The sequence below is a fragment of the Ahaetulla prasina genome, chromosome 16 (genome assembly GCF_028640845.1).
Source record: "Ahaetulla prasina isolate Xishuangbanna chromosome 16, ASM2864084v1, whole genome shotgun sequence".
NCBI classification, from domain to species: domain Eukaryota; kingdom Metazoa; phylum Chordata; class Lepidosauria; order Squamata; family Colubridae; genus Ahaetulla; species Ahaetulla prasina.
Genome location: NC_080554.1, coordinates 12,914,394 through 12,934,716, shown reverse-complemented (window position 1 = coordinate 12,934,716; position 20,323 = coordinate 12,914,394). Strand labels below are relative to the sequence as shown.

Sequence of the window (20,323 nt, the reverse complement as noted above, 5' to 3'; positions counted from 1 at the left end):
TACTACTGGCTATGTGGTCGTGGCTTGGTGGGCGATGGAAGGGGAAGGATATTGCAAAACCCCCATTCCCACCCCACTTTGAGGCCAGCCAGAGGGGGTATTTGCCAGTTCTCTGAACTACTCAACATTTCTGCTACCGATTCTCCGGAACCTGTCAGAACCTGCTGGATTTCACCCCTGCTTAAAATCTTTCCTCATGTTTAGGACTAGGAACTGATTCACAAGAAAGGCTGATGTCGTAACAGTTCAACTTCTGGATTTCTATGTTTCATGGGCACTGTTCCAATGTATATATTTTTTTCAAAAAGAAAAAACTGTTTTCTTGACATTTTCTTTCTTTATTGCTCAATATCCTATTTGGCCTTTACGGAAAGGAGGCCCTGAAGTCATTCTGAAAAGTAATTGAGAAAGAGGCAAACAGGGAAGTAGGCTTTCTCTTTCCAGAAGACCACCAAAAACGTGAAGGACTGGATTGGTCTCCAGTGGTAGGGAAGGATACAACCCTGGGAGATATTTGGGGAGGGGCCAGAGAGGAGAGAGCTAGCTCAAGATGGGGGACCAGGATGGAGGCATTATAAAATAAGGCTGAGGGGAAGAGAGAATGAGTCAGCCACTCTCAGACTCCAAAGGTGATTTAAGGAAGGTGGACCACAGAAGATCCAGGAAGCAGCGGTGGGATTCACAAAAGTTTGCCACTGGTTGTGTCACACACACGCATGCCTCCTGCGTCTGTCCGCAGCGTTCTGCACCTCACGCGCACATCTTCTGCACCTGTGCATGGCCTTCCGCGCAAGCGCTATGCTTGCATGCAGCGTCGAAAACTAGCTACATAGGATGTCATGGAGCTGGGGTGGGTGGACAAGCCCACCCGCATGTCGCTGCTACCGGTTCACTTGAATCGGTCTGAACCAGCTGAATACCACCCCTGCAAGACAGGGAAGAGATATATTGCCACGTGATTGATTAAGAGCATATTTGCTTCTAGTGTGGGTGGGATTCAAAAGTCATTAAAATAATCTGTCAGGCAACCACATATCCCGGATGATGCTAGAGCTGTCTGGTGCAAGCTGGGCTCAGTCCTGCGTGTCCTAATTATTTAAATGTATGATTTGATTAAACGTGTTACCTGCCAGGATCAAGTATTTCTCATCGACACATAAGATCTACCCATTATTAGAAAACATTCTTGATATAATGTTACCCTTTTAAAAATGGAGTTTGAAAAACGTACAGAGATCAATTCCGATCAGCAATCATAAAAATTAATAAAAAGCAATAAATAAGAAGCAACAAATTTTTAAAAAAGGCTGTGAACACAACCCAAATGCTTGATGTCTAGGGGGATTCTCAGTCATCCAGAACAACCCAAATTGTTTCCACAGTAACTCAGTTCCGTGTTGGATAAAATGCTAATAAGGAGTCAGACCGATCGTATCTCAGTGAACAAGCGATCAATGGGACAGGAAGAAGCCCCAGTGAAGGTTGGTGGCCTTTAGATGGAGGAAGCAGGCTCTCTTGGACTTTCCTGCATAACAACTGGTCCCTCCCAATTCTCTTAATACGCAAACAGGGCAGTGGTAGGTTGGCCCCAGTTTGGACCAGTTCTCAAGAACCGGTAGTAAAACCAGCGGGAGGCTCTGCCCACCGACCCAGACGTCATCAGGAAGCGTCTGCGCATGCACATGCGCAATCCCGTTGCAAACCGGTAGTAAAGGTAAGTAGAACCCAGCCCTGAACCAGGGGCACCTCCATAGCTCCAGCACCTTCCATCAGCTGGAATCTAGTTGACCTTCTTAGGTCTTGCTTCATTGATCCAGCAGGATTTTTATTTCATATATTTTTGCCTGAGATTTCCTGTCTGTTGAGAAATCATATGATCCTCCCCTCCCCCCACATTACCTCCAACAAGAGGACATTCCAAATCCCACCCACCCAAATGCTTGGCATTCTTAACTTCCAGCCAAGGATTTCAGCTCCTAATGCTGATCTTCAGTGTCCAGGGGCAGGACAGAGGCATATCCACCACAGGTAATCCAATGGCTTACTCACCGCTCTGGGATGGATTCTGATGTGGCAGATTCAGGCACAATAACTTAATTGCCAACCTCTTCCACCAATGCTCCAAGTTCTCTTATTACAGCTGTTCCAACCAGAAAGATTTCCACCTTCTCCAGAGATCTATAGGTGTAGTCCATTCCTACTTCAGCAGGCCAATGGATCCCAATTCAGCATCCAGAGAGCCCATGTCAGGAGAGGTGCTTTCCTTCCCCCTCCCCACATCTCAACACCCCAGGGAAACATTCCTGCTTTGCCCAGGAAACCAGTTCCACCCACCTGAGCAAGAGCTTCCAAGCAGCAGGTTCTGGCTGACCTGACCAGGGTTCCAGATTCACAACTCTGGTTCCTTCCAAGCTGCCGAATCTAAGGAAGAAGCTGACTTTCCATGAGGCATTAAGCAGGAACAGGAAGGGGCCCCAACTCCCACCCGGTAAAAGTTGTCTGAAGAGTGAGTGAGAGAGAGAGGAAAGAGGAAGTGCAAGGACTGATGAAGAGTTTTGGATGAGAAGCGAAAGTTCTGCTTTGCCTAGGAAAGAAAAAAAAAACATAATCCAGTTGCCTTTTGAGGGGAAAAAAAACCCCATCTTGGAGACAACCATGACTTGGATGACTGAGAATCTCCGTAGACATGCAAGGACTGAGGATTTATACTCTTTATGTTCATGACTGCATTGCCATTCACACTACTAATACTATTATTAAATTTGCAGATGATACAATAGTGGTGGGACCAGGGGTGAAATCCAGCAGGTTCTGACAGGTTCTGGAGAACCGGTAGCGGAAATTTTGAGTTGGGAGAACCAGCAAATATCACTTCTGGCTGGCCCCAGAGTGGGGTGGGAATGGAGATTTTGCAGTATCCTTCCCCTGCCATGCCCACCAAGCCACACCCACCAAGCCACACCACACCCACCAAGCCATGCCCACAGAACAGGTAGTAAAAAAATGGATTTTACCACTGGGTGGGACTCATCTCCAGGAGGGGTAGGGATGAGTCTGCCTATTGAGGTGAGGTAGACCGTTTCGTGGTATGGAGGCAATAACTTTTTTATTATTTATTTATTTATTTATATTTATTTATTTGTCGAGTGTGTATTAGATAATATATATAAGTATAAGCATGAATTGAATACATAAAATGAATACAATTAAAGGGAACATTAGGACAGGGACGGTAGGCACGCTGGTGCTCTTATGCACGCCCCTTATAGACCTCTTACGAATGGGGTGAGGTCAACAGTAGATAGTTTTAGGTTAAAGTTTTGGGGGTTTTGGGATGAGACCACAGAGTCTGGTAGTGCATTCCAGGCATTGACCACTCTGTTGCTGAAGTCATATTTTCTGCAATCGAGTTTGGTGCAGTTTACCTTAAGTTTGTATCTATTGTGTGCTCATGTATTGTTGTGGTTGAAGCTGAAGTAGTCATTGACAGGAAGGACATTGTAGCAGATGATTTTATGAGCTATGCTTAGGTCATACCGAAGACGGTGTAGTTCTAAATTTTCTAAGCCCAAAATTTCAAGTCTGGTTGCATAAGGTATTTTGTTGTGAGCGGAGGAGTGGAGGACTCTTCTTGTGAAATATTTGTGGACACGTTGTGCAGTGCGGGTTCCAGACCGGAGGTGGGGTTCTAAATTTTTTTACTACCGGTTCTGTGGGTGTGGCTTGATGGTCATATGACTGGGTAGGCATGGCCAACTCAATGTCTCTCATGTCAAAGGGTACCTCACCTGGCCCCTCCCCTCCAAGCCATTCCTTGTCACACCCAGCCTCAACGTATCTATAGTTCTGCAAAAATGTTGTTCACCTTTTTTCAACTTTATTATCTACATACTATCGATCAGGGGTCTCCAAACTTGGCCACTTTAAGACTTATGGACTTCAGCTCCCAGAATTCCTCAGCCAGCTTTGCTGTCTTAAAGTCTTAAAGTGGCCAAGGTTAGAGACCTCTGCTATAGCTGCACTTTCATGGACCACTGAAAGGAGGAAATGACTCACAAGAGTGTGAGAGGCAATAGTCTTTAAGGGGCTGCTAGAAAGAAGGGGGGGGAAAGTATTTTCCAAAGCACCAGAAGGCAAAACAAGAAGCAATGGATGGAAATTCAACAAAGAGAGAAGCAACCTAAAACTAAGGACAAACTTCTTGACAGTGTGAACCTATATAGGTTTCAGTCATAATTTCACATATAAAATAGCCATTCATGTAATACAACCTGCATATTGTTCAAAACAATCATTAGTATTATGGCTGATGTTTGACAGCAAGCCTAAAATCCCCATTCCCTCCCCACTCCAGGGGAAGGTTACTTCAAAATCCCCATTTCCTCCCCACCCCACTAATCTGTTCTGGGAAGGAATCAAACTTCCCCCTCTTCATTTCCCAAATAAAATATCCCAGATAATTAAGGAATAATCAAGCTGCTAGCAAGGAACCTGCCTGGAATTCCACATTCCTGCCAGCTGCATAAAGGAAACTTTGTAAGCAGAAAACAGCTACGGGAACTTTGGCTCCATTTACAAGCAGGCAGAAAACTCATTCAAGGCAGGATACTTCACAATGGAAATCATCCAAACCTTTTTAGAAACACAAAGCCCATGTTGCACAAACTCCAAAACTTCAAAAACATTGAACCATATAAGAATTCCTCCTCTTATCCAATTTGTTGTTCAGCTGACTCAGAAAAGAGCTTCTAGCCGCTGTCAATTTAAAACGACAGCGTTTCCCCCCCCACACACACACTTCTTTGCCAAGCGATCTCCTGGCTGAGAAGCGAGCTGATCATTTGGGAGGCTTCTTGGCTTCTCAATTTAAAGGGATGGTGTCTTTTTTTTTCTTTTCTCTTCTTCGGCAAGTAAGTCTTGATTTTTTCCTTCTAGCCAATCAGCTGGGAGTCGGGAGACAGCAATAGATTGGGGGCGGGGCCAGGCAGAATTTTTACTACCGGTTCTCCGAACTACTCAAAATGTTTACTACTGGTTCTTGCGAACTGGGGAGAACTGGTAGCAACCCACTACTGTTCCAGACAGACGAGCTGTATTCAAGAATTGGTCTAGCAAATGTTTTGTATGCTCTGGTTAGCAGTGCAATATTACTGGAGAAGAAGCTTGGTCCTTAACACCAATAAGACCAAGGAATTTATAGTGGATTACAGAAGGAATAGATCAGAGAGACAGCCCTTTTTATCAAAGGAGATCGAGTGGAGCAAGTGGCCAGTTTGAAGTTTCTGGGCATTATGATAAAAAGAGGACCTGACCTGGGGCGCTCACATTACAGCACTGGTCAAAAGGGCCCAGCAGAGATTATGCTACCTGAGACTTCTCAGGAAACAACAACTGAATAAAAAACGGCTGGTGGCCTTCTACTGCTGCACCATAGAGTATTTTAACTTACTGCACCTGTGAATGGTTTGCCAATTGTACAGTGGCAGATAGGGCAGCGCTCAGGAAGGTCCACGTCATTGCCCAGAGGATCATTAGTTGCCCTCTCCCCTCTTTGGAAGAGCTTTATAGCTCCCGCGGCTCTTGCTCAGAGCAGGGCCAAAGATGCATTCTTAGAAAATAAAAACGGAAGCCTGAGTGAAACTTTTCGTTTGGAAGTCGGAGTCTTGCAAGAGAGTCAAAGGGTCCAGAATGAGAAGGGAGGAAGGCCCAGGGAAGCACCCAGGAAAGTGGACTAAATGATGATTATGCTCAGGTACCATGGAAAGTATTCCACAAAAGGAAAATAAGGCAAGGAGATAAACTACCCAGAAGTTCCTAAACCACAAAAAGGAAAAAAAAATAGTATTCTGATATCACTTTTATCTTCTTCAATTAATCATTTGTCCCATAATGCAGATGCCCCACAACAAAAATGTATTTTATTATTTGCAAACTAGCAAGAATCACTGAGAAGCAGGTGACCTTTAAATTTAAATATTTATCATTATAATACACGGAAGGATCGCTATATTCAAGGCTTCTTTGATGCTGGCAATCAAGAGAGCGACCTTCGCCGCCTTTCCTTCCTTCCTTCCAGCGGGGAGAGAAAGCAGGTCTTGATGCCAGGGAGCACCTGGACTGCGGGGGGGGGGGCGCGGGGGGCAGACAAAGCTGCAACCACCACCCCTTCTCCCCCAGGTGGAAAAGGGGCCACCTGGAGATGCCCACGTGGCTGCAGGCTTAGTGCGGCGGGGTAGGGAGCAGCTTCGGTTCCGGCACACGAAAGCCGAAGCCGGCGAGAGAAACCTCCGTCCATTGCAACCCGTTCGCCCCCCAGCTCCCCACCCCCCAATTCGGCCATGCCGTGTGGCAGGGGCGGAGCCTGCGGCGCAAGGGAGGAGCCAAGCGAACCCAGACAGCAGGAAAGCCAGGAAGCCGGCCGCTGCAGACACGAGCAAGGGGCGTGGCCACGCGACTCCCACCAATGGGATGGCGCAGAAGCTACCCCGATGCAAATAACCTCTGGGTGGCGGGAAAAGCGCGCTCTTCCCGACTTTCGCGATCGGACCAAGAGAGCTGAGCTTCAGGGGGAGGCGCCAGGAGGAAGAGGCGGAGCCTGGCCGAAAGGGGACGGAGGCCGCTCTAGCCCTCACTTTCGGAATCAGAGAGGCGACGGAAGAACCTTTTCGATTCAATTGCGCATGCGGCCGGATGCAGGTAGGGCGCAGGGGACGCCGGGAGTCGCAGTCCGGAACGGTCCTCCGGAGAATGGAGGCTTAGTGGGGAGGAGAAGCCGGGGCACCCGAGGCCTCATCTGGCGGGGGACGCTGGGAGGGAGGCCCGTGAGAGGCGGAGTCTTCGGCCTGGGCCTCCCCTGCGGGGAAGGGGACGCAGCCGTGACCCGCCTCTCTCTTTCTCTCCCCTGCAGGAGGACGGAGGAGCCCGGCGGGGGAAGGAAGGAAGCGCCGCCCGAGAGGAGGAGGAGGAGAGCGGGCCCCGCGGAGCAGCCCTGCCCGGTCCCGGCGCGGCTTCCCCGGGAGACGGCGGGGAAAGGCCGGGGGGCTCCGGGGCTGCCGGAGGGATGAGCTCAGGGGGAGCCCGGGAAAGGCGGCTGCCTGGAGGGCGATGCGGGGAGGAGAAAACGGGCGGAGACCCCGAGACGGTCCTGGAGGGCGGAGGCTCCTTCGGAAGACCCAGAAATCCCCGAAGGATCCAGGAGGGAGGAAAGGAACATCAGTGCCCCGAATGTGGAAAAGCCTTCAGATATAAGGGAGATCTTCAAAGGCATCTAAGGATCCACTCAGGAGAGAAGAAATACGGATGCCCAGAATGTGAAAAGTCCTTCAAAGGCTATGGATATCTTGAAAACCATCTAAGGAGCCACTCAAGAAAGAATCCATTTAAATGCCAGGAGTGTGGAAAGACATTCAACTATAAAAGCAACTTTGATAGACATGAAAGAATCCACTCAGGAGAGAAAAGGAATATATGCCTGGAGTGTGGAAAGATATTCAGTGATTTGGGAAACTTTTATAAACATCAAAGGATCCACTGGAAAGAGAAGCCGAAAAAATGCGTGGAGGACGGAGGCTCCTTCGGAAGACCCTCGAGTCCCCAAAGGATCCAGGAGGAGGGAGAGAAATGTCAGTGCCCAGAATGTGGAAAAACCTTCAGAAGAAATTCCCTTCTTAAAGTCCATCTAATAATCCACACAGGAGAAAAACCTTATAAATGCTTTGAGTGTGGAAAGAGCTTCTGTCGCAGGAGTAGCCATGATAGACATCAAAGAATCCATACAGGAGAAAAACCTTATAAATGCTTTGAGTGTGGAAAGAGCTTCTGTTACAGGAGCAGCCATGATAGACATCAAAGAATCCATACAGGAGAAAAACCTTATAATTGCCTGGAGTGTGGAAAGAGTTTCACTCAAAGGAGCAGCCTTTATAAACATCAAAGGATCCACTGGAGAGAGCAGACAAATAAATGCCTGGAGGGCGGAGGCTCCTTCGGAAAACCCTGGAATCCCCAAAGGATCCAGGAGGGAGGAGAGAAATATCAGTGCCGGGAATGTGGAAAAACCTTCAAAAGAAATTCCCTTCTTAAAGTCCATCTAATAATCCACACAGGAGAAAAACCTTATAAATGCCTGGAGTGTGGAAAGAGCTTCAGTGATAGGAGCAGCTATAATAGACATCAAAGGATCCATACAGGAGAAAAACCTTATAAATGCTTTGAGTGTGGAAAGAGCTTCAGTCAAACAAGCAGCCTTTATGCACATCAAATGATCCACTCAGGAGAGAAACCTTATAAGTGCCTGGAGTGTGGAAAGAACTTTGGTCATATCAGCAACCTTTATAGACATCAAAGGATCCACTGGCGAGACAAGCTGAAGTGCCTGGAGGGCGGAGGGTCCTTCGGAAGACCCTGGAATCCCCAAAGGATCCAGGAGGAAGAAAGGAAATATCAGTGCCCGGAATGTCAAAAATCTTTCAAAAGGAATGACCATCTTCAAAGCCACCTAATTATCCACACAGGAGAAAAACCTCATAAGTGCCTGGAGTGTAGAAAGTGCTTCAGTCTGAGGACCAACCTTTATAAACATCAAAGAATCCACTCAGGAGAGAAACCATACAAATGCCTGGAGTGTGGAAAGAGCTTCAGACAGTTGGGAAACCTTTATATACATCAAAGGATCCATTCCGGAGAGAAGCCATACCAATGCCTTTGAGTGTTGAAATAGCTTCAGTGAGTTGAGAAACCTTTATAGACATCAGAGAATCCACACTGGAGAAAAACCTTATAAATACCTGGAGTGTGGAAAGAGCGCCAGCCATAGGGGCATCCTCTATAAACATCAAAGGATCAATTTACAAAAACAGTATAAATGCGGGGAATGTGAAAAATCCTTCAAAAATAATGATCATCTTCAAAGACGTGTAAGCATCCACACTGGAGAAAAACCATACAAACGCTTGGAGTGTGCAAAGAGCTTCAATCTGAGGGGAAACCTTTATAAACATCAAAGGATCCATTGCTGAGAGAAGCTATATGAATGCCTGGAGGGCGGGCGGAGGGTCCTTCAGAAGATCCAGGATTCCCTAAGAATCCAGGAGGTAGAAAGGAAATATCAATGCCCAGGATGTGAAAAATCCTTCAGAGAAAATGACCACCTTCAAACCTTTTGAGTGTGGAAAGAGTTATACTGAGCGTAGAGGCCTCCATCGATACCAAAGAACCCACATGGGAGAAAAATGATAACCATACCTGAGTGTGAGAAGATCTTTAGTCACAGTGTGTATCTCAGGAATTGAATTGAATTGCGTATTCTGTTTGGCCAAGTGTGAATAGACATGCTAGGAATTTGTCCTGAGTGTACAAGCTCTTAGTGCCCTTACAAAGGGAGAGAATAATAATATTCATCATAATTATAATAATTCCAATAAGAGGGTTGAGTAAAGAAGATATTAAGAAGGGTAAATAGTAACTGCCAAATAAGGGAGTTTCAAGGGCTGAATAATAGAGGACTTTTTCAATTGTACGCGCGAGATGTTATAACTGGCTGAAATTGTACTTTTTCCCAACAGACTTACCTGACTCCTGATGCCATTTCCCATGTGAACGTTCTCTTTTTAATTCAATGGTCATTCCAATGCTTGTGCTTAATATTATGGGATGTTCCTGTCCATGTCTCTGATGTAACTGCAGGATGATTTCCATGCAATAAAAAAAATCTGTTTTAAATAAAATTACAATGTTTTATAAAAAACTTTTTTAAAAAATCTACTTTTACCGATTCTGATTTCTTCCACGCAATCAATTTTTATATTGTACTTTTTGTACTGCATTTGTACTGTTTTCATTAAGGGAAATCTCTGTGCTATGATAATAAATTGCCCTTAACTGGACATCCCACTCCGTGCCTATTTGAAGCAAGTATGCTTTATTTATTTACTTTATTTATTTTATTAGATTTTTATACCGCCCTTCTCCCGAAGGACTCAGGGCGGTGTACAGCCGAAATAAAATACAGAGTATATACAATTAAAAGAAATTAAAAGAAGCTATTAATAAATGGCCGATAATTAGAAAATTAAAAAATTTACAAATATTTAAAATCTCTAAAACCCCAAATTAAAATCAACTATTTATGCCAGTCCTGCTTGAGTAAATAAGTATGTTTTTAGCTCACGACGGAAGGTCCGAAGATCAGGAACTTGACGTAAGCCTGGGGGGAGTTCGTTCCAGAGCGTCGGTGCTCCCACAGAGAAGGCCCTACCCCTGATTCAGCTTTGGCTGAATCTAGGGTTAATTTGGCCTTTATTGTGGTGGGTGTGAAGGAGCTTCTTCCTGCCATTGTTTGATACAATCTATATGAGTTTTCCAAATGCCCATACCATGTAAGACCGTCCACAGACATCTAAAACTCTGGTCAATTGGCGTCAGCTGGCTTCCATGCCCAAGGTGTATTAGAAGTCGGTGTCTCTTATTTCCAGCCTGGTCCCTTAACTACGAGCCCAAATCCTTCTAATAATAATAACAACAACAACAGAGTTGAAAGGGACCTTGGAGGCCTTCTAGTCCAACCCCCTGTCCAGGCAGAAAACCCTACACCATCTCAGACAGATGGTTATCCAACATTTTCTTGAAAATTTCCAGTGTTGGAGCATTCACAACTTCTGCAGGCAAGTTACACTTACTAATTGTTCTAACTGTCAGGAAATTTCTCCTTAGTTCTAAGTTGCTTCTTTCCTTGATTAGTTTCCACCCATCGCTTCTTGTTCTACCCTCAGGTGCTTTGGAGAACAGCCCGACTCCCTCTTCTTTGTGGCAACCCCTGAGATATTGGAACACTGCTATCATGTCTCCCCTAGTCCTTCTTTTTATTAAACTAGACATACCCAGTTCCTGCAACCGTTCTTCATATGTTTTAGCCTCCAGTCTCCTAATCATCTTTGTTGCTCTTCTCTGCACTCTTTCTAGAGTCTCAGCATCTTTTTTATATTGCGTCGACCAAAACTGAATGCAGTACCAAGGCATTATAAAGTGGTATTAACACTTCACATGATCTTGATTCTATCTCTCTATTTATGCAGCCCAGAACTGTGTTGGCTTTTTTAGCAGCAGCTGCACACTGCTGGCTCATCTAAAAGGTTGTCCAGTAGGACTCTTAAGATCCCTCTCACAGATACTACTATTGAGCAAGGTACCACATATACGGTACCTGTGCATTTTTTTTTTTTTTGGCCTAAATGTAGAACCTTCCTTTTTTCACTGTTGAATTTCATTTTGTTAGATAGCACCCAATGTTCAAGTCTGTCAAGATCCTTCTGTATCTTGAGCCTATCTTCTGGAGTGTTGGCTATTCCTGCCAGCTTGGTGTCATCTGCAAATTTGATGAGTTCCCTATCTATCCCCTTGTCCAAATCATTGATGAAGATGTTGAAAAGTACAGGGCCTAAAACAGCCTTGGGGTACTCCATTGCATGCTTCCCTCCATGTGGATGTAGTTCCATTGAGGATGGTTGGTCAGCCAGTTACGAATCCATCTATATAATAGTTTATGGTCTAAATATAAATATAAATAGTTTATCAAATGCTTTACTGAAGTCCAAGTAAATTATATTGACAACATTCCTCTGGTCTACTAATTTTGTCACTTTGTCAAAGAATGCAATAAGATTAGTCTGGCATGATCTGTTTTTGACAAACCCATGTTGGCTTTTGGTTACTACTTTGTTTGCTTCTAGGTGTTCGGTGAGTCATTGCTTGATTATCTTTTCCAGAATCTTCCCCAGTATTGAGGTCAGGCTGATAGGTCTGTAGTTTCCTGGATTTGTTTTTTTCCTTTTTTGAAGATGGGAACTACATCAGCTCTTTTCCAGTCCTCTGGCAGCTCCCCTGTGCTCCAGGATCTTTGAAAGATATAGTTCAGTGGTTCTGAGATCATGTCTGCCAGTTCCTTCAGAACCTTGGGGTGTAATCCATCTGGTCCTGGTGATTGGAACTCGTCTAGGGTAAACAGGTGTTCAATTACCATTTTCCCCCTATTTTAACTTGTGTTTCTAATCTGTTTTTTGTGGTGCTGTTTTTGATAGGTTGGATTGTTTTTTCCTTTTGTGTAAAGAGAAATGCAAAATATGAATTAAGTAGATCTGCTTTCTCTCTGTTGCTTGTCATCTTCTTGCCACTTTCTCCCAGCAATGGGCCAATTGTTTCCTTGACTTTTTTCTTGTTTTTAACATATTGGAAGAAGGTTTTTTTGTTATTTTTTACTTTTGTCGCTAGCCTTTGTTCATTGTGAGCTTTAGTTTTCCTCATTTCATCTTTACAGGCTCGGGCTATTTGCTGATATTCTGCCTTAGTTATTTACCACTCTTTCCACTTTTTATACTTGTCCTTTTTGTCTTTCAATTTGTCAGATAGTTCTTTATGCATCCATGCTGGTTTCTTTTGAGATCTATTATTTTTCTTCTTCGTTGGTATTGTGCTAGACTGCGCTTTTATAATCTCACTTTTCAAAATTTCCCAAGCTTCATGAGTTGTTTTCCCCTTGAGGATTCTCATCCATGGAGTCCTTCTCAAGCTCTCTCTAAGTTTATTGAAATTAGCTCTCTTAAAGTCCAATACTCTAGTTTGACTTTGTTCTACTACTTGTATTTGCTTAATGTTGAATTCCAATATTGCGTGGTCACTTGCCCCCAAGGTTCCTGTAGCTTCAACACCTTATATCATTTCATCTCTGTTAGTGAGAATTAAGTCCAGTATGGCTGATCCCCTTGTCGCCTTCTCTACTTTTTGGGAAACAAAGTTGTCTGCTAGGTTTGTTAGGAACTGTTGGATCTTCCACTTGGTGCAAAGTTTGTCTCCCAGTTGATGTCAGGGTAGTTAAAATCCCCCATTACTACTGTGATGTGCTTCCTACATACCTTAGTTAGCTGACTAGCAAAAAAATCATCTACTTCCTCTGTTTGGTTGGGTGGCCTATAGTTTAGACCTATGGCAATATCATTTTTCACCCCTTTTATATTGACCCAAATGCATTCAAGATGATTTTCATCATTGTTGTGCTCTATTTCTGTAGAGATGTAGATGCCAGGTCTTCTCCCTCACTTTCTGAATCATCCGAGTCCAGGAGTCCGGGTCCAGAAACCTGGGTCACAACATCGTGCTCTTCTTGTGTGACCTATCTGTAATACCTGATTCACACTTTTCCAAAGTAAGTTCTTCATCTCGGACCATAATCCCATGATTTTTGAATTATCAGTATCATAACTACCTTGATCTGTCACTTTAGTTTCCCTATTAAGGTCAGCAAGGGCACTATATCTGTTATACTGGGACACTGTAAAAGCTTTGTGTTTATGGTTCACAGCTCTCACCCTGCCAGATCCCACGGTTGTCCATACTGCCCTTCTCCTGCAGGATCTTTGTGGTAAAGGGGGCTGATGGCACAGCAGCTGGAATGGCTGAATTGGGCACCTAATTTCTGCTTGGAGAGCATAGATTAGAGATTCTAGATAGGTAATCTGTCCACGTAGACTGCTAATTTGTTTACAAAGAGGACAGTACCCAAATTTGAAAAGAGTACTTGCAAAAGACACCTGCAAAACAAGTATTGCACTGAACTAAGCCAGTCATTTTGAAACAGAATAAAGTCACAATCTCAAGTGGACTAACCCTGGATATATTATTGCTATTTTTGATTTATAGTGATTAGATTAGATTCGTGTGCTGTTAGACGCGTGGGTTGTGAAAATGAGAATGAAATGGAGGTAGTTTCTCACCCCCAGTCTCTCCTCACAGTAGCAGAAAGGAGCCGCTCTTCAGGAAGGAGCCACTCCAATGCCTGGCCTTCGTACAAAGAGGCTTCGTGCTGCTGTCCTGAAAGCGGGCACCATTCTGAGAGCAGCTGCAATGATTTGTGGCCACTCCAAAACGGCAGCCACTTTGGGGACTCCACGGCTTCCCCTATATAGGGAAGCTGAGGGCCAAAGCAGCTGCTCTCTTCGGACATCCTCCACTATTGGGATTCTGGAGATCGTATTCAGGAAGGAGAGCAGGCTCAATCGCCCCTTGCACTTCCTCTAGTCATCCTGGAAGTGGGAGCCATTTTGTAGCAGTCAGAATTCCCTAATCAAGGAGCTATCGAGGAAACCATCCTCCCCCCACCCCAAAAAAACATTGGCAGGTATATATAAACAGAGAAAACCCCACACTTGCTAGCAGTGACGAGGTCACCTACTTGGGTCATGAAACCTGCAAAAGCCATCCAAGTTCGGAGAGCATCAAGGACCCCTTAGTTCAACCCTGAGCTATAGATGCACAACTAGTCTTTGACTTACAACCATTTATTTAGCCACTATTCAAAGATGCAACAGCATGGAAAGTGAGTAACAGCTGGTCCTCGCTCTTAACGACAATCACAGCATTCCCAACAATCACAGTAAAAATTTACGCATGTATTTACGATGGTTGCAGTGACTCAGGATTCACTTAATGACTGATTTCCTTTACAACCTGCTTGTAAGGTGCCTAGATTCGCTCTGAGCGAGCAGGCGGCTATGTAAACAAACAAACTGGCAAAAATGGTCTTAAATTTGGCGCAACTCTCTTCACTTCCTTCCGCAGACCTAATTGTAGTTGTCAAGATGATCCGTATTGAAGATGATCAATTCTATAGTGGGGTGTGTAAGAGTCTGCTGACTGAATTCTGAAATGTCGTATAGAGAGTAAGGAAGAGTGGTGCAGTGGCCGAGAGGTGGAGCTCTCGCCTCATGATCATGTAAGTTTGATCCTAGGTAGAGGCAGGTAGTCGGCTCTCTGGGCAGAATGAGAATATATCTGCTGAAACAAACTCCGCATCAGTGACAGGAAGGGCATCCGGCCAGTAAATACTCAGCTCTTGAACTTCAGGTAAAAGCAGCATTGAGGGAGATGGAACAAGCATGCAAGTCAAAATAGGTAAGGAAACAGTAAGAGAATCCATCCTGAATATGTACAAAACGCCTGGCTCAGGAATTCTGGGAGTTGACGTCCACAGGTCATAAAGGGGTCGTAGCTCCCCACCCGTGCCTTAATGGAACTTCCTTCCCCATGGAGGGACGTTGGCAGTGGGGTACTCTAAGGTTCTGCCTGGTGCTCAATACTCTTTAATTAGAAGTATTAATTAGTATTGACTAGGTTAATAGGGAAGGAACAACAGAGCTGGAAGGGACCTTGTGTTGTCACCAAAACTGGGCCTTAGCTTGGTGTCGAAGCCGATTGGTCACCAAACACAAGGGGTGATACAAGAATATATTTTTATTTTGCTACCATGATAGAAGGACCCTGGCTTTGAAAGCCACCAAGGCCCCGAGGACAGTTTTACAGCAATTTTTATATTCAAAGGTGAGTCACATACACCCCTTTCCCTCCCCCTAATGCTGCCTATAATATTGATTGGTTACCTGGATTATATTCCCTCCCCCAAAGCTTTTACGCTTTCTATGCGAAATAGCTAAATCTCAGTCTACCTGTTGCCTACCCAGGTCATGGCTATCTTGCAGTTTCTAGCTATGCGGTTTTGGGGGTTTTCTTGTGTAGGAAGTTAGCACCCCCACCCTCCTAGAAGAATGAAATATTTTAAGAAAATATTTAAAAAGGCAGAATATTATATTTCCCTGTATGAGAGAAATGGAGAAACATGTTTTAAGGACAAAGCAGCTCCCTGCAACTTCCTGCCACCACAACCACCACCTTTGTCAATGGGCCATCATCTGCAACACAATAGGACCCACCTAGCAACAGAAACTCACCACATGACACCTGGGAAGATTACATCAGCCAGCAAGGCTAGCTAAGACCCCCACCCCCTGGGAGTCTGACAACCAATCAGGACACTCTTTCTGTGCCCCGGGAAGTTCAAAGCTTAGAGAGAGCATAAAGCCAGGGAGCGCACAGGATCTCATCCTTTTTCTGTTCAGGATCTCAAGCCATGTGATCCTGACCACCATTAAACCATCTTTCCAAGAAGCCTCCATATTTCCAGTGTCTTTTTCCCCACTTGGAACAGAACCCAGATGGATGTTTCTCCCAACACTTGCAAGCAAGATCCAACATCCTGGCTAAGTGGATTCGGACAGGTAAGTTGTTTGCTTCTGGGGAAGTCAGAAAACAATTGCAAGAGAGTCAAAGGGTCCAGAATGAGAAGGGAGGAAGGCTGGATCAGCCACCTAAATTGGACTAAATTATGATTACGCTCAGCTACCTTGGAAAGTATCCCACAAAAGGAAAATAAGGCAAGGAAATTGGGAATCCCCCATTCGCCCCCCCCCCAATTCCGACAAGCGGGTGGCAGGGAGGGGGCGGAGCCTGCGGCGCAAGGGAGGAGCCAAGCGAGGGGAGGAACCCAGACGGCAGGAAAGCCAGGAAGGCGGCCGCTGCAGAGTCGACCAGAGGGCGTGGCCACCCGACGCCCGCCAATGGGATGGCGCAGAAGCTGCCCCGATGCAAATAACCTCTGGGTGGCGGGAAAAGCGCTCTCTTCCCGACTTTCGCGATCGGACCAATAGAGCTGAGCTACAGGGGGAGGCGCCAGGAGGAAGAGGCGGAGCCTGGCCGAAAGGGGACGGAGGTCGCTCTAGCCCTCACTTTCGGAATCAGAGAGGCGACGGAAGAACCTTTTCGATTCAGTTGCGCATGCGGCCGGATGCAGGTGGGGCGCAGGGGACGCCGGGAGTCGCAGTCTTGGAGGCTCCTCCGGAGAAGAGAGGCCTAGTGGGGAGGAGAAGCCGGGGCACCCGAGGCCTCGTCTGGCGGGGGACGCTGGGAGGGAGGCCCGTGAGAGGCGGAGGCTTCGGCCTGGGCCTCCCCTGCGGGGAAGGAGACGCAGCCGTGACCCGCCTCTCTCTTTCTCTCCCCTGCAGGAGGACGGAGGAGCCCGGCGGGGGAAGGAAGGAAGCGCCGCCCGAGAGGAGGAGGAGGAGAGCAGGCCCCGCGGAGCAGCCCTGCCCGGTCCCGGCGCGGCTTCCCGGGAGACGGCGAGGAAAGGCCGGGGCTCCAGGGCTGCCGGAGGCTGAGCCCAGGGGCCAGGAAGGCGGCCGCTGCAGAGTCGACCAGAGGGCGTGGCCACCCGACGCCCGCCAATGGGATGGCGCAGAAGCTGCCCCGATGCAAATAACCTCTGGGTGGCGGGAAAAGCGCTCTCTTCCCGACTTTCGCGATCGGTCCAATAGAGCTGAGCTACAGGGGGAGGCGCCAGGAGGAAGAGGCGGAGCCTGGCCGAAAGGGGACGGAGGTCGCTCTAGCCCTCACTTTCGGAATCAGAGAGGCGACGGAAGAACCTTTTCGATTCAGTTGCGCATGCGGCCGGATGCAGGTGGGGCGCAGGGGACGCCGGGAGTCGCAGTCTTGGAGGCTCCCCGGGAGAAGAGAGGCCTAGTGGGGAGGAGAAGCCGGGGCACCCGAGGCCTCGTCTGGCGGGGGACGCTGGGAGGGAGGCCCGTGAGAGGCGGAGGCTTCGGCCTGGGCCTCCCCTGCGGGGAAGGAGACGCAGCCGTGACCCGCCTCTCTCTTTCTCTCCCCTGCAGGAGGACGGAGGAGCCCGGCGGGGGAAGGAAGGAAGCGCCGCCCGAGAGGAGGAGGAGGAGAGCAGGCCCCGCGGAGCAGCCCTGCCCGGTCCCGCGCGGCTTCCCGGGAGACGGCGAGGAAGGCCGGGGCTCCAGGGCTGCCGGAGGGCTGAGCCCAGGGGCCAGGAAGGCGGCCGCTGCAGAGTCGACCAGAGGGCGTGGCCACCCGACGCCCGCCAATGGGATGGCGCAGAAGCTGCCCCGATGCAAATAACCTCTGGGTGGCGGGAAAAGCGCTCTCTTCCCGACTTTCGCGATCGGACCAATAGAGCTGAGCTACAGGGGGAGGCGCCAGGAGGAAGAGGCGGAGCCTGGCCGAAAGGGGACGGAGGTCGCTCTAGCCCTCACTTTCGGAATCAGAGAGGCGACGGAAGAACCTTTTCGATTCAGTTGCGCATGCGGCCGGATGCAGGTGGGGCGCAGGGGACGCCGGGAGTCGCAGTCTTGGAGGCTCCTCCGGAGAAGAGAGGCCTAGTGGGGAGGAGAAGCCGGGGCACCCGAGGCCTCGTCTGGCGGGGGACGCTGGGAGGGAGGCCCGTGAGAGGCGGAGGCTTCGGCCTGGGCCTCCCCTGCGGGGAAGGAGACGCAGCCGTGACCCGCCTCTCTCTTTCTCTCCCCTGCAGGAGGACGGAGGAGCCCGGCGGGGGAAGGAAGGAAGCGCCGCCCGAGAGGAGGAGGAGGAGGAGAGCAGGCCCCGCGGAGCAGCCCTGCCCGGTCCCGGCGCGGCTTCCCCGGGAGACGGCGAGGAAAGGCCGGGGGGCTCCGGGGCTGCCGGAGGGCTGAGCCCAGGGGGAGCCCGGGAAAGGCGGCTGCCTGGAGGGCGATGCGGGGAGGAGGAAACGGGCGGAGACCCCGAGACGGTCCTGGAGGGCGGAGGCTCCTTCGGAAGACCTGGGAGGCCCCCAAGGATCCAGGAGGGAGGAAAGGAAAATCAGTGCCTGGAATGTGGAAAATCCTTCAAAAGAAATGGAGATCTTCAAAGGCATCTAAGGATCCACTCAGGAGAAAAACCTTATAAATGCTTTGAGTGTGGAAAGAGCTTCTGTTACAGGAGCAGCCATGATAGACATCAAAGAATCCATACAGGAGAAAAACCTTATAATTGCCTGGAGTGTGGAAAGAGTTTCACTCAAAGGAGCAGCCTTTATAAACATCAAAGGATCCACTGGAGAGAGCAGACAAATAAATGCCTGGAGGGCGGAGGCTCCTTCGGAAAGCCCTGGAATCACCAAAGGATCCAGGAGGGAGGAGAGAAATATCAGTGCCTGGAATGTGGAAAATCCTTCAAAAGAAATTCCCTTCTTAAAGTCCATCTAATAACCCACACAGGAGAAAAACCTCATAAATGCCTGGAGTGTGGAAAGACCTTCAGTCATAGGAGCAGCTATAACAGACATCAAAGGATCCACACAGGAGAAAAACCTTATAAATGCTTTGAGTGTGAAAAGAGTTTCAGTCAAACAAGCAGCCTTTATGCACATCAAATGATCCACTCAGGAGAAAAACCTTATAAATGCCTGGAATGTGGAAAGAAGTTTGGTCATAGCAGCAACCTTTATAAACATCAAAGGATCCACTGGCGAGAGAAACCGAATAAATACCTGGAAGGCGAATGGTCCTTTGAAAGACCCTGGATCCAGGAGGAAGGAAGGAAATATCATTGCCCGAACTGTCAAAAATCTTTCAAAAGGAATGACCATCTTCAAAGCCACCTAATTATCCACACAGGAGAAAAACCTCATAAGTGCCTGGAGTGTGGAAAGAGGTTCAGTCTGAGGAGCATCCTTTATACACATCAAAGAATCCACTCGGGAGAGAAACCATACAAATGCTTGGAGTGTGGAAAGAGCTTCAGTCAGTTGGGAAACCTTCATACACATCAAAAAATCCACTCGAGAAAGAAGCCATACAAATGATTAAATTAAAAAAATGTTTTATATATATGTATGTATGTATGTATATATGTGTCTTTGGTTATCGGGTTTTCTTCCGCGTAAAATTGGAAGTGTCTTGGTGACCTTTCGACTAAGTCTCATTCGTCATCTTCAGGCTGGTGTTATCAGCTTTGTGCTTCTAGGAGGGAGTCCTATATATATAAATCTTCCACACACTCTTGTTTTGTACTCTTTCTACTGTGTGGAATATAAAATGAAACTCCATTCTGTGTCCTGGATTCCCTCTTTTCATTAAGGGAAATCTCTTAATACTCTAATAAGTTGTCTTTGAATGGTCATCCCACTAGGTGCCTAACTGGAGAAAGTGTTCCCTGGCTGAATGTAGGGCTAATTTGGTCATCTTTGTTGTGCATGAAAAGGAGCTTCTTCCTGCCATTCTTTGATATAATTTATATGGGGTTTCCAAATGTCCATACCATGTAAGACCATCCCCAGACATCTGAAACTCTTGTCAGTTGGATTCCCTGAATGGTCCCCTTATCTTCCAGCAGAAACCGCTATCAAGGACTCTAAGACCACCAAAGCTTTGTGAGATACTTGCTATATTCTCAAAGGGCCCCCAGCCTTTTAGCCGTAAACATCTAGCTTTTCCCCAGGCGCTGGGAGATCAGACAATGAGATGGCATGGATTGGTGCCAGGTGTTTTTTTAAAAAACAGCTTTTTTGGAGCTGCACATAGTTGACTGAAAGATGCGCAGTTATAAGAATGTTTTAAATGAATAAGACTCATTAGGGACTGTTTGATCTCCCACTAGGTGCAGAGACTATGTCGTGTCCCACTCC

The 20,323-nt window shown here is 47.3% G+C and overlaps 3 protein-coding genes across 7 annotated transcripts in view; 2 read left to right on the top strand and 1 right to left on the bottom strand.

Moving 5' to 3' along the window:
* Positions 1-2,494, bottom strand: part of CARD9 (caspase recruitment domain family member 9) — a 34,083-nt gene extending 31,589 nt beyond the window's left edge. For 2 of the 5 annotated variants that reach the window (XM_058159497.1, XM_058159502.1), the window contains exon 1: positions 2,335-2,494. The gene's annotated coding sequence lies outside the window, so the exon portion shown is untranslated. The other 3 variants (XM_058159499.1, XM_058159501.1, XM_058159498.1) reach the window with 3 other exon arrangements.
* Positions 2,495-7,060: 4,566 nt separating this feature from the next.
* Positions 7,061-9,017, top strand: LOC131186227 (zinc finger protein 501-like). The gene is made up of 2 exons (XM_058159580.1): positions 7,061-7,626; positions 8,747-9,017. The coding sequence occupies exons 1-2, from the start codon at positions 7,061-7,063 to the stop codon at positions 9,015-9,017; spliced, it is 837 nt and encodes a 278-aa protein (XP_058015563.1).
* Positions 9,018-14,358: 5,341 nt separating this feature from the next.
* Positions 14,359-19,526, top strand: LOC131186226 (zinc finger protein 883-like). The gene is made up of 5 exons (XM_058159579.1): positions 14,359-14,365; positions 14,706-14,761; positions 16,031-16,100; positions 17,193-17,335; positions 17,927-19,526. The coding sequence occupies exons 1-5, from the start codon at positions 14,359-14,361 to the stop codon at positions 19,499-19,501; spliced, it is 1,851 nt and encodes a 616-aa protein (XP_058015562.1). The 3' UTR covers positions 19,502-19,526.
* Positions 19,527-20,323: the final 797 nt, after the last annotated feature.